The sequence below is a fragment of the Schistocerca cancellata genome, chromosome 4, assembly GCF_023864275.1.
Source record: "Schistocerca cancellata isolate TAMUIC-IGC-003103 chromosome 4, iqSchCanc2.1, whole genome shotgun sequence".
Lineage (NCBI taxonomy): Eukaryota > Metazoa > Arthropoda > Insecta > Orthoptera > Acrididae > Schistocerca > Schistocerca cancellata.
The window spans coordinates 52,517,968-52,532,496 of NC_064629.1; the positions used below are offsets into that span (position 1 = coordinate 52,517,968).

Here is a 14,529-nt window from a genome sequence, read left to right on the forward strand (position 1 = left end):
TACGAGAAGACTGCAGACTGAAGAAATTCTCTATTTCCTCCAGGAAGTCCACAAATCTGCCTTTTTCAGCTCGGTGGAGCAGTGCCATGTATGACCTTAAGCACAGAACACTTTAAGTCCACTCTGTTATGTGGACAGTTATATTTTTCAAGTATATCTCGTCTATCCAATGCCACATGTTCACCAAACAGAGTTTAGTGTTATCCCTCATGCCAAAACCCCCAGGGGGCCCACAGTCCTTTTGTGGGTACGTGTGTGGTGTGCATGGGGCCCCTAGCCATTGCAGCCTCCTTTCCTTTCCAGGCTGCATTACCATCCCTGTTCCTCTCCGTCCCTATCCTTGCTCCTTCGTCCCTGCCCCCTCTTTTTTCCCTCTTAGTGGACTTCATGTCGACCTGGCTATCCTCCTGGCTTTGTTTTTGGTCTGTGCTATTGTTTACTTTGTTGTTTCCATCTCGTATTCGGAGTTTTTTGGTCCCTTTGGGGTTTGACCTCCATTTCCCAAATTTTCCATTCAGTGTGAGCCATTTGGGGATGAACTCTCTACCTAGCTTCCATGGTGCAGGTTCCTCTCCCCCTCCCCTTTCCCTTTGCGCCCTGGCCCCCTCCTGCTGGGTCACCAGCACGGTAGCCAGTCCGTGTCGTGGGGCTTGTTAAGTATCCACTTGGCTGAGCCCCCTGAAACCACAGGGATCACACTGCTAGTACCTGAGCTGTTAACGACTCGTTTATGCCCAGGAGTCGATGCTCATCACTTTGGGGAACCAGAACTCCCGGCAATGGTCGCAGTGCGACGGCCCTTGCTGTGGCTGGGTGGCACCCACGGGGCGAGCCCCTGGTCGGAGTGGGTGGTACTAGGGTGGACGCCTTGCGCCTGAAGTGACAAAAGCTTCACCATCCTGGCCATTCTGTGGCCGTCTCTAAGAGTGGTAGCAGATGTGACACTCTTTCTGATCCTTCGGCCTTCCCCTCCCTGGCCACCCCCTGGGAGGAAGGCCAAGCTCGCCGGCTTGGTTTGACACCTTTCCATTGGTACCTGGTTTGTACCAGGCTGGATGATGGAAGTTTTGTCATGACCAGGCCTTTGTTTTTCATCGAGGCGATTGAAGATAAGTATGGCGAAGTGCAATCGATGAGTAAATTGCGGTCCAGTGCTTTGCTCATAAAGACATCTTCTGCTGCCCAATCTAATGCCCTGAATGCTTGTGACCGTCTCGGTGACGTCCCAGTTTCCGTCTTGCCCCATCACTTTTCGAACTCGGTACAGGGAATTATTTTCCACTGGAATCTTCTCCAAACTGATGAGGAGCTCTGTGCTAACCTCAAGTGTCGAGGGGTTCGTTTTATCCTGCGTGTGCAGCGAGGCCCTCCAAACAATCGGGCAACCTCCCAGAGGAGATCAAGGTAATGGTGTATCGGTGTGATGTAAAACCTTATATTCCACCACCGTTCAGGTGCTTTAAATGCTTACGGTTTGGACAAGTCTTCCTGCTGCACCACTGATCCCCTCTGCAGTGACTGTGGGCACCCCCTCCGTGAGGGGAGTGCCTGTGCTCCCCCGCCAGTGTGTGTAAATTGTCATGGACAGCATTCTCCATGCTTGCCTGGTGTTTGTGAAAGAAAGGAGGATTCAAGAGTACAAAGCCTTAGATCGGCTCACCTACACTGATGCTTTTCAGAAGTATGACTGGCTCCATCCTGTGTCTATGACTTCTACTTTTGCTTCAGTTATGTCCATTCCCCCTCCTCCCTCTCCCACACCCCCTCCCCCTCCCTGTGAGTACCCATGCACAGCCCTTCGGGAGCTGCTCCCCCTCCCCTGCTGGAAAAGTGTTCCCCTCCTTTGGCTGCCACCAGTACTGAAGCTCCCTCCCTGGACTCTTCTTCTCAGCACCCCCCTGAAAAGCAGTCTGCTGCTCCACATCGGCTGCGCAATCTGCGGGCGGTGGGCGCCAAGATTGCCTGATGTAATTCTGTGCCCGCCCTCACTGAAGTGTGCTCTTCTCTTCCTTCCCAAGAGAAGAAGCAGAAACACAAGAACACGGGCAAGGCCCCTCTGGTACCCCCTGAGGTGTGGCCTTCCCCTCCTCCAGTCAATGAACCAACAGAGTCTGACCCCACCTATATGGATATTACCCAATCCTTATCAGTGACGGATGGCGACTTAGCGGTGTGACAGACTCCAGTCCATTAGCTTCCCATTTGGACTCTGGCTTGAGAATCCTTCAGTGGAATTGTAATGGATATTTGCGTCACCTTCCAGATTTGAGTCCCCTTCTTTCCTTGTAGTCTGCTGCTTGTATTGCACTCCAGGGGATGCATTTTGTCAATTCTTACTCATCTGCCCTTCGTGGGTTCCACACTTTGTCAGAACCGAATTGGCCCCTTGCAGGCTTCTGGTGGTATTTGTACCTTGGTCCGCAAGGACATTGTTAGTAAATGGGTTCCCCTCCATACCACTCTGGAAGCCATTGCTGTCAGGGTCCATCTGGCCACTCCAATCACAATTTGTAATCTCTACCTCTCACCTGACAGGCTGCCCACATCCCTTGCTTTAACCACCCTTCTTCTACAACTCCCTTCTCCCTTCTTGCTACTAGGGGACTTTAATGCCCACAAACCTCTTTGGGGTAGTCATAAGACTACTGCCCTGGGCAGGACAGTTGAACCTGTTCTGGCATTGCTTGACCTCTGTTTACTAAACACAGGTGCTCCCACACACTTTAGTGTGGCACACGGCACTTTCTCTACCATTGACCTCTCCATCTGCAGTCCCGGCCTTTTTCCCTCCATTCAGTGGGGTGTCCACGATGACTTACGTGACAGCGACCATTGCCCAATTGTTTTGACCTTCCTTCAGTCTCTCTTGCTCCGTCACCCTCCCAGGTGGGCCATATATAAGGCTGATTGGGGTGCCTTCTCCTCTGCTCCCATCCCCCCGTATTCCCACTCGACAGTGTTGGTGAATCTACATCCTTTCAGCAGCTGTTTCAGCAGTCCCTTCTTCCTCAGGTTCTCCCCATCAGAAAATGGTCCCTTGGTGGACTCCGGAAATTGCTTCAGCCATAAAAGACTGCCGCCGTGCTCTTCAACACTTCAAGCGGCACCCTTCTTCTGCTCTTCTTTTAGTCTTTAAATGACTCCGCACCCGGGCCAACTACCAAATCAAATTTCAGAAATGCATTTGCTGGGAACGATATGTAGCTGCCATAGGACTACATTCCCTCTTCACAAGTCTGGGTGAAACTCAGGCGAATTTTTGGCAACTGTCCTCCCACCGGGGTTGCAGGAATTTCTGTGCATGGTGTTGTCCTTACCAATCCGAACATTGTAGCAGAAAATTTCATTCAACACTTTACTCAAGCTTCGGCATCGACTCAGTATCCGCCCACGTTCCTTCTCCTGAAAGAGCACTCAGAATGACTGCCTTTGTCTTTTGTTTCTTGCTGCTTGGAGCCCTATAATGTCCCATTCAGCGAGTGGGAATTCGCCAGCGCCCTCATCTTCTGTCCCGACACGGCTCCTGGACCGGATTGGATACATAACCAAATGCTCCAACACTTGTGGCCACCATCGTATACAGACCCTCTTCAACAGTCTGTGGAGTGATGGAGTCTTTCCTACCCTGTGGCAGGAAAGCATTGTTGTTCCGGTTTTGAAGCCAGGGAAGCCACCTCTTCAGTTCGATAGCTACTGTCCAATTAGCGTCACCAACACCCTCTGCAAGCTCCTTGAACACATGATTCGGTGGCGGTTTTTTATCCTTGAATCCCGCAACCTTTTGTCATGGACTCAAAGTGGTTTTTGCTGTGGCCGCTCTACGGTGCATAACTTGGTCCACCTGGAGTCTGCTATCTGCTCGGCTTTTGCCCATAAGCAACACCTCCTTGCAGTCTTCTTTGATCTGCATAAAGCCTGTGACACCACCTGGCACTACCACATCCTCACCACCCTTCACGAATGGGGCCTTTGTGGTGCTCTGCCAGTTATTATCTGTAACTTCCTTTCTTGTTGGTCTTTTTGGGTCCCAGTTGGCTCCTCCTACAGCACTTCCCATTGGCAAGAAAATTGGGTTCCACAGGATTCCGTCCTGAGCGCCCCTCTTTTTGTCTCGAAATTTGGTAGAAAATGTGAAGAAATTCTGGTCGTATGTAAAGTACACAAGCGGCAAGACACAGTCAATACCTTTGCTGCACAGTGCCGATGGTACTGTTACCGACGACTGTGCCGCTAAAGCGGAGTTATTGAACGCAGTTTTCCGAAATTCCTTCACCAGGGAAGACGAATGGAATATTCCAGAATTTGAAACATGAACAGCTGCTAGCATGAGTTTCTTAGAAGTAGATACTTTAGGGGTTGCGAAGCAACTCAAATTGCTTGATACGGGCAAGTCTTCAGGTCCAGATTGTATACCGATTAGGTTCCTTTCAGATTATGGTGATACAATAGATCCCTACTTGGCAATCATATACAACTGCTCGCTCACCGATAGATCTGTACCTACAGATTGGAAAACTGTGCAGGTTGCACCAGTGTTGAAGAAGGGTAGTAGGAGTAATCCATCGAACTACAGACCTATATCATTGACGTCGGTTTGCAGTAGGGTTTTGGAGCATGTACTGTATTCAAACATTATGAATCACCTCGAAGGGAATGATCTATTGATACGTAATCAGCATGGTTTCAGAAAACATCGTTCTTGTGCAACGCAGCTAGCTCTTTATTCGCACAAAGTAATGGCCGCTATCGACAGGGGATCTCAAGTTGATTCCGTATTTCTAGATTTCCGGAAAGCTTTTGACAGCGTTCCCCACAAGCGACTTCTAATCAAGCTGGGGGCCTATGGGGTATCGTCTCAGTTGTGCGACTGGATTCGTGATTTCCTGTCAGGAAGGTCGCAGTTCGTAGTAATAGACGGCAAATCATCGAGTAAAATTGAAGTGATATCAGGTGTTCTACAGGGAAGCGTCCTGGGACCTCTGCTGTTCCTGATCTATATAAATGACCTGGGTGACAATCTGAGCAGTTCTCTTCGGTTGTTTGCAGATGATGCTGTAATTTACCATCTAGTAAGGTCATCCGAAGACCAGTATCAGTTGCAAAGCGATTTAGAAAAGATTGCTGTATGGTGTAACAGGTGGCAGTTGACGCTAAATAACGAAAAGTGTGAGGTGACCCACATGAGTTCAAAAAGAAGTCCATTGGAATTCAATTACTCGATAAATAGTACACTTCTCAAGGCTGTTAATTCAACTAAGTACCTGGGTGTAAAAACTACGAACAACTCCAGTTGGAAAGACCACATAGATAATATTGTTGGGAAGGCGAGCCAAAGGTTGTGTTTCATTGGCAGGACACTTAGAAGATGCAACAAGTCCACTAAAGAGACAGCTTACACTACACTCGTTCATCCTCTGTTAGAATATTGTTGCGCGGTGTGGGATCCTTACCAGGTGGGATTGCTGGAGGACATTGAAAGGGTGCAAAAAAGGGCAGCTCGTTTTGTATTATCACGTAAAAGGGGGGAGAGTGTGGCAGATATGATACGCGAGTTGGGATGGAAGTCATTAAAGCAAAGACTTTTTGTCGCGGCGAGATCTATTTACGAAATTTCAGTCACCAACTTTCTCTTCCGAATGCGAAAATATTTTGTTGAGCCCAACCTACATAGGTAGGAATGATCATCAAAATAAAATAAGAGAAATCAAAGCTCGTTTTTCCCGCGCGCTGTTCGAGAGTGGAATGGTAGGGAGATATTATGATTGTGGTTGGATGAACCCTCTGCCAAGCACTTAAATGTGAATTGCAGAGTAATCATGTAGATGTAGATGTAGATGTAGATGTAGCCATTAATGGTCTGGTGACAGCTGTTGGACCGCCAGTGGCTCCCTCTTTGTATACTGACGATTATTGTATCTACGTCGCTTCCTCCGTAATAGGTGCTGCAGAACGCCATCTACAGGGGGCAATCTGCCGGGCGCACTCGTGGGCTCTCTCCCATGGCTTTCAGTTTTCGGCGGCCAAGTCGTGTGTCGTGCATTTCTGCCGTCGCCGTACAGTCCATCCCCATCCAGACCTGTTCCTCGATGGCCAGCCGTTCGAGGTGGTGGACACCCATCGCTTCTTGGGTGTAGTCTTCAATGCCTGGTTGACATGGCTCCCTCATCTTCACCAGCTGAAGAGGATGTGCTGGTCCCATCTCAATGTTCTTAGGTGTCTGTGCAATACCACCTGGGGTGCAGACCGCTCTGTTCTCCTGTGATTGTATCAAGCACTGGTCCTGTCTCGTTTAGACTATGGAAGTCCTGTCTATGGTTCTGTGTCACCTTTGATTTTGCAGATACTAGACCCCATCCACCACTGTGGGGTCTGAGTTGCTACTAGTGCCTTCTGGACTAGCCCTGTACTTAGCCTTGTCGCAGTGGCGGGGATTCCACCACTGCGAGTTTTGCGCGAGCTGATATCTTACGCGCTCCGCTTTCCGTGCACCCCAAAGCACCCAAATTACGGTCTCCTTTATCCAGACACGGAGATCACCCTACCACAGCGGCGGCAACGATGTGGGCTTACCATGGCTGTCAGCATTCAGTCGCTCTTTCCTGAGCTCAGCAATTCTCTTTACCGCATGTTTTCTCCGCACGTACCCCTCCATGGTGCATCTCTTGGCCGCAGCTCTGTCTTGATCTGTCAATAGATTCAAAGGATTCTGTCCATCTGTTGGCTCTTCACCGCCAGTTCTCCTGTCTCCTCAGTTCCTTTCTGAGTTCAGAAGTGATCTATATTGATGGCTCCATGGTTACTGGCCGCACCGGTTTTCCTTACACCTATGCGCGACACACGGAACTTTGTTCCTTGCCAGATGGCTTTAGTGTTTTTACTGCAGAATCGGTAGCCATCTTGCCCGCACTGGACCATATCCACTCCTGCTCAGGACTATCCTTCACTATCTGTAGTGACTCATTGAGCGGTTTGCACGCTATCGGTCAGTGCTTCCCCCACCACCCATTGGTCATCGCTATCCAGGACTCCCTTTCTCTTCTTGCTCAACAAGGATGCTTGGTGGTCGTCATTTGGACCCCAGCCCATGTTGGGATTCCTGGCAATGAATTTGTTGATCAACTGGCTAAATTAGCTACTGCCACGCCATCTCTTATTATTGGCATTCTGGAAATAGACCTTCGCTCGACATTACGTTGTCAGGTTTTGGGCCTTTGGGATGCAGAATGGCACACTCTTTCTTTGCCGAACAAGCTCAGGGCGATTAAGGATTCTACAACTCCGTGGCAGTCCTCCTTGCGGGCCTCTTGCAAGGCCTCTGTCATCCTATGCCGGATCCGCATCAGCCATACTTGGCTGACTCGCAGTTATCTCCTCTTCCGTGAGGACCCCCCTCTCTGTCGTTGTGGATCAGTGTTGACCGTGGCTCACATCTCATTGGACTGCCCCAACTTAGCCACACTGTGATAGACTTTTAGCCTCCCAGGCTCACTACCCCTGGTGTTGGCTGACACTACCCCAGCGACAGATCTCGTTTTACATTTTATTTGTGATGGGGGTTTTTATCGCTTTATTTAAGGGAGGAATCGTCCACCTTATTGCTCCCCCATTCGCCCCAACTGGATTGGCTTCAACTGGGTGTGGTGGTTCACCTTGGCCCTCTCTCTTCCCACTCCTTTCCTTATGGGGTCTGTTATGTCTTGGGCCTCTCTCTTGTCTCCTGTGCTTCTTCCTTCACACCCCTGTCATTAGCCACTTTCTTTCCCTCACCTCTTCTTCTGCCCTTTTCCTTCCTTTCATGTCAATAGTTTATCATTTTATGGACATTTTAGTTCCCTCTTCTAATATGGGATTTTATCAGCTTCAGTTAATCCAATGTTGGAGGGAGTGATGACCGTGTAGTTTGGTCGCTTCTCCACCCAACCACATCGTGCCCAATATAATGTGCAACATAGTCTAAACATTTTATTTTTTGCATAACTGAGTCATGATAAATACATTTTGTAGCAACACTGTTCATTAAAATATGCCCAAAGTTATTTGTAGTTGAGACTGTAGCCACTATTTTATGTTTCCTAAATACTGATGCTACTCTTGTACTAATTTTTCTGTAGTATATTAAACAAATGTTTTTTACTGTATCTGTCTTATGGTCTACTGCTAGTACCATGGAGGATATTTGTTCACTTTGGCTATATATTTACTGATACCTAACTCTATTTCTTGCTCAGCATGTGAAAGTGGGACCTTGAATAGGCAATTAATAGCAAAATTGAAAAAAAGTATTTTTCCTGAAGATCCCAGAACTATGTTGCCTATTTTCACTCCAGATATTCAAATCTAAAAAATTTATGGAAACATTGGTTTCAACTTCACATGTAAACTTGATTTTATCATGTAAATCATTGAACTTGGTGACGATTTCATTAACAACATTGGTTCAAATGGCTCTGAGCGCTATGGGACTTAACTGCTGTGGTCATCAGTCCCCTAGAACGTAGAACTACTTAAACCTAACTAACCTAAGGACGTCACACACATCCATGCCTGAGGCAGGATTTGAACCTGCGACCGTAGCGGTCACGCGGTTCCAGACTGTAGCGCCTAGAACCGCACGGCCACTCCGGCCGGCATTAACAACATTATTGTTACCTTTGGCTAACAATAGCTTATTGTCAACATATCTGAAGTAATATACTATCTTTTTTGTTAAACTGGGATTTTCAGTGAAAAACTTATTTTCAATATAACTGATCAAAATATTGGCCAGCACTCCAGAAATGTAGCTTCCCATGCTAAGTCAGTCATTTTGGAGGTATGTTTTCATCATTAAATTTAAAACAGTTATACTTCAGGATTAGCAACAACATACTGATAAGCTCTTTAATTTCTTGTCCAGAAAACCTGTTCTCATCACTTACATTCATTCCAATAATTTTAATGCTGCTATTAAAAGTGCAGTTTGGATTTGCAACTGATTGCCGAATTCCTTTTCCTTTTTGAAATGTACTACAGTTGCTATCCACAACTGTTCCAATGGAATAAACCTTGGTTATTCTAGGATTCAGTACAAATGATGCATGGTATGTGACATGTAATAAGTTATGGTTAAGAGTGGAGCTATTTCGCATGCAAATTATCTGTAAAGAATGATCAAAGACCATCAAGCCAATTAGCTGTACAGTAGTGTGTCAATTGAAATATCCCTTTGTTCCATTACCAAAGTACGGCTTTGCAGTGTTACCATAATTTGAATAATAATACTTTTACCAAGTGAAGAAATGTTTGGGGCTCCACTTGAGTGAGTGGGAGATGTAGTAGTTTGATAGCCACAATTTTTTTGCTATATTTTGTCATTTATTTGTAACTTCTCTGTTTTAAAGGAACTTGTCGGCGATCCAAGACCGTGAAATTTGCTGTTACTCAATATCTTGTAAGGAGAAAGACAACATTGATATAACTCTGCAGTGGCTGATTGCTCACTCGAAGTCAGGAATACGCTAGTGCCACTTGGTAAAAATTGGAGCAAGGTGACTGACACACAGAATGTTGCTACTAGTCGTTGTACACCCTCCTCCTCAGTGCCTGATTAGGCCATAAATTTGTTTACGTATGTTTTATTGTGATTAAAGTTTATTAATCTGTGTTAAAGGCTGATTATAACTAATTAGTATTTTCCAAGAAATACTTGGGAAACTGGAATATTGTGCAACAAACTTGATAATGTTCTGTAATTTAACAAGTGTGTGTGTGTATACACACATTTTGTGTAGAGTGATATAGATGCCTTTTTAAGAATTGAATTGTAAAATCATGGAGTGTAAATTTCGTCTTAGAGCTGCTTAGAAAATATCATTTTTGTTTTTCGTTTCCTTTAGGAACATTTGGTATGTGTGTTCTTCCTTCTCAATAAGTAATTTAAGTCTCCAGTTAAGGGAATATTGAACAACAAAATGAAAATTGAGCTTGGCTGATTACTTTTTTGTCCATTTTGTTGGGCTGTGTTTCTGGATAAGGGGAGTTACACATGTAATTATTGTGCGGAAGCAGAAACTAGGTGTGGCTTAACTGATATGTTAATATTCATCCATATATAATTGGAACTGTGGTTCTGCCAGCAATTAGACATGGAATGGAATGTAATGTGGAATCTCAAATTATAAGGAGTGGCATATCTCATATGGACAAGGTAAATAATCTATTACAGAGAATATTTGAGTTTTACAAAAATCCATTTATGCAAGCTTCATTGACTGACTGGGTATCCAACGCAGAAAATTAATAATGGAAACTCTAATGAATGCTCCTGTGTCAGAAGTGGCCCCTCCTCTAAATCCTAAATTTGTGGTGGCTACATTTGTTAAAACAGTGTGCAGATACCTTGTGCTGATAATTTTGTTATGAAAACATATTGTATGCATTGTTTTCTAATTAACCAACATTAACAGAATTCTTTCCAATATTATTAAAATGTTTCTATATGAAAACTGTCCTATTTTTTGCTGTCACATAATCATGCTCTCCACCCAGCCCCCCCTCCCCCCCCCCCCCCCAAATTAAAACTGAACCAATGGAGTGGGAGTTTGTTGGTTATCATTCCTTCAATATGAGACATCTTGTCACATTTTAATATTTTTTATTTTGTGTGACCACCAGTCTTGCTAAATTGAAAGTTTTCATGATAGGTAAAGATTCTTCTCACTGCCATGAAATAGTCACCACCTTATCTTAACTGTTGTGTGTTGTCAGCCTCGTGGAACAGCAGGTAGAACATATAAGACGGTTCAGACAGATGTCTAGAGTAATGTTGAGAGTATGGTGTAATGTAAGAGACATATTGTTATTTCATCTTGTACATAGTTCACTGGTGCAGAATCATCACTGTGTGTTTGCCAAACATCTCGTTCGTGAAGCTGTAGCCCACAGGATGGCACACACTTTGTTCCAGTGTTAAAAGTATTCTTTTGCAGTGTAGGTACACAATGATGCTCTTAAAAAATTAATATTTTTGTGAATCTTGAGTAACACAAAATTGAAATGCATCATAATGTCACATGAAAAGTCTTCAAGGCAAAGATATGGCTTCCAGAAACATAACAGTAATATTACACATACTACTTTGATTTAAAAAAAAAAGATGGATTGACTGATAAAACCACATTATGTTCCAGCATATTGTAACAAAATAAAGGTGTTTGGAAAACTAAAATTAGTTCAGCTGATTTTATTCTGTACGTACATCAGATAAAGTATTGTTTTTAACAAGTGAATAGTAAACACCTGTACTTAATTCAGTAATGGAGTGGCAGTTGTTAGAATGCAATGAACTAAGTGATTAATGTGCTGGAAACTTCATCATTCATGCCAGTGGTTAAAGTATTGGCTTCTCAGCATGCTTTAAAAGTCATGAAACATACCACTAATCTCACATTCCTCAGTCTGTAGTTATGTTTTTCCTTCAGAACATAGTGCTCTACATAATTTGCAGCATCACTTAGTTTAATCTCGTAAGTTAGTTAGTTTAATGCATAACTTGAGTGTTTCCATTTGTTTTTTGTTGGATTTGTCCAGAACTGGAAAATTTTGAAGGTCTTATAAAGGATATTCTTGTTTTGTTTATTCCCATCTGCTAAATTTTATAGCTGCTGAGTGTTGATTCCTGATCGGTTTCAGAACTATACAACTAAGGCAGTAAACAGATATTCAGTTTTGTTAGAAAATAATGAACTGTGGGGGAGGAAAAAATTAAAAAATAGGACTCAAGATGTAAGATCTTCCTTAATTGAAGAATGAATGCAGAATGAATAAAGAATTCCTGATTATGTATTCCTGTGTCACAGCATTTTTTCACACTAAATCTTGTTTCCTTGACAACTAGAAATGAGAAAATACTGGAACGTAATCATAGGAGAAGTATAGATTGATATGTGGTAGTAGAAAAGGTTGTTTCTGGAATAGAACAAAGGGAGGAAACTTCCTGATAGTTGAAGGTTATGTTCCAGTCAAAGATCCAAACATTAACCCTTGCCCTCTCCCCCTTCCCCCCTTTTTTTGTCATGTTTGCACTAGGTTAGTCTTAGTCCACCACACAGTGTTAAATATGTTGGGAAGTTTCAGTATAGCATGCAGTCAACTGCAGAGTCAGATGTAATCTAGGAGAAAAGGTTTATTTGTGAAATCATGTTAATTGAAAGGAGGAACAGCATTGTATGGCATACACTAGGTAATAAAAGCATATTTATCTGGAAACAGACAGCAAGGAGGTTATTGATGTATTTGATTTAATCAAAAGTTGGAAAAGGAGGCTGGTTTGCAAAGGATATAGTGGGGAAATTATTAAAGTTTCACTTTGTAAGGAGGGTAATCAGCAATCTTGTCATGTGGAACTTTGTATGAACGTTTCAGATTAATTGTCTACAGGCAGCTGTAGGAAGCAAACAAAAAGAGCTGATGCTGATGAATGGAACTTCATTAAGTGACCTATGTATATTGGAATTGAAAAGTTTTAAATGATCATCAGATTGTGCAGAAATTCAGGAAGAGGTTGGCCTAATGTTGCTTATGCTGAGAAATTTTTTCCACTATACTAAAATATGTGTAGAACTGCTGCCAGATCATCATGACTGAAACCATAATCATTATAAGTTATTTGGCAACCATTGCAGTAAGATATTTCTGAGTATTCCCAAATGGAGCTGTAAGAGTTGGAATATCGCTGTCACTGGTGGCAATCTGTCACTTGATATTTTGCTTCCAGTATAGGAACTGGTAAATTATTAGTATTATTTTTTTTACATTTCATTTGTTGTTTTTGAAACTCAAACAAAAACTGTCTATTTGGCAAATACAGCAAAGTCTTTCAAACTAGACTCATTTGTTGTCATCAGTATTCCATATATCATTTACTTCATTCTCTATAGTGCATATGATTGATGAAAGTCCCAAATGGACTCTGAAACTTTTAATATTGTCCATGAAAGGAAATGAATACGATAAATTGATGGGTAAAACTTCTAAAGAATTATTGTGGATGTAACATTTGACATTATCACATATATAATCAGGATTGATGCTTGAGGGAGAGGGTGTTGAAGTCAGTGCATTGTTTCCATTTGAAATGAATGTTAATCATACCCAAATGACTGAGTTACTGTGAGTATTTGTATGCCTGCTTTTTAATATAGTTTCAACTTTGTTTTACCTTCTGTTTTATCATATTGTTAAGTGTTTGTATGTGATGACAATGTGTTACTATAATATCAGTGAAATATTTGGCTATTTTGTTGATGGAACATGACAACCAGAAATGTTTGTGTGGTAAATGAATATTTTCTTTGGTGATAGTATAGATCATGTTTGTTATAATAATTAGTATGGATTTTGTTCTTGGAACTTGTGTTGTATTTCTGGTGCATGTGGAAGTGTGTGCATATTTATACACAAATATGGATTAAATTTGGAACCTAGTTATGTATTAAACATACGTGAGCTGTATATTTATGTAATTTCATTCACACTTACGCAATTTTACTGTAGTATGTAGGTATGTAGCTTTACTTTCCATTATTGTTGAGCTGATGAAAAGGCCTGACAGAATATAAATCTGAGAAGATACTTTGGTCCTATTTTTATGTGATTATGTTTGGAGAGACTTAATTGTGTAAGTATATGCTTTAATCAACATATATTAGTCACTCCCTCTGGCTGGTACTGCTTTTGCAGGTAATTTAGTTTAGCATTGTGGAAAACCTATGAAATACGTTCTTACCAACATTTTACAAGTTGTTATATGTTCTGTAATTTTACAGTTATTTCATAGAAAAATACAAAGCACAAAATCAACTTAGGTATGTATGCAGCAACTGTAATTATTTTGTTGACTCGTATAGATGTAATGAATAAAATTCTGCAACATTCTTGTTCTGAGTGTAATTATTAATTTATCATTTCATGTATCAGTGAGCTTCAGTATCTGTACAGCACATAACTGTTAGTAAGAAGCAATAGATATTTTTTGGTAGTAGAACTAGCTTGAATAAATTTTCTAATGTACCTTTTGTTGTGTCAGATGTAGTCAAAGCCTTTCAGTGACTCTGTGAGGTGCTATGTTAATGGTGAAGTTTTACAGATCCTGTGCTAGCTTTTGCTCCAAAATACATCTGTCATCTGAAATGAAGATCTCATATTTTTTGATACTGATTAACATTGTTAAAAAAAATTCAACATTTTTAATTATGTAAAGACAGTATAAGACATTTGAGTTTAATAAACAGTTTCTCTGCACTCTTGTTTTATTGTAGTGGTATTTTGAATCCCCAATTTGTGTGTCGTACCTATAGCAGTCTATAAGGGGGTTCCTTTCCAGTTACAATTTGCAGAACATATAGGGTTTGTTCATTTGACAACTATGAATGTGACCCATCTGTTATGCATATGAAACAGGTACTGGTACACATGTGAGTTAAATTCTGGATAATATCATTGTTCTGGATGTGCACTACATGTTCAAATGTAAGAAAAAATCTTTTAAAT

General features: G+C 42.4%; 1 protein-coding gene across 1 annotated transcript in view; it reads left to right on the forward strand.

The window, feature by feature from the left end:
* LOC126183266 (ADP-ribosylation factor-like protein 8B-A) overlaps positions 1 to 11,215 on the forward strand; it is a 47,407-nt gene extending 36,192 nt beyond the window's left edge. The window contains exon 4 of the mRNA XM_049925089.1: positions 9,381 to 11,215. Within this exon, the coding sequence (XP_049781046.1) occupies positions 9,381 to 9,501 (121 nt within the window). The 3' untranslated portion in view covers positions 9,502 to 11,215. The remainder of the gene's footprint in view (positions 1 to 9,380) is intronic.
* Positions 11,216 to 14,529: the final 3,314 nt, after the last annotated feature.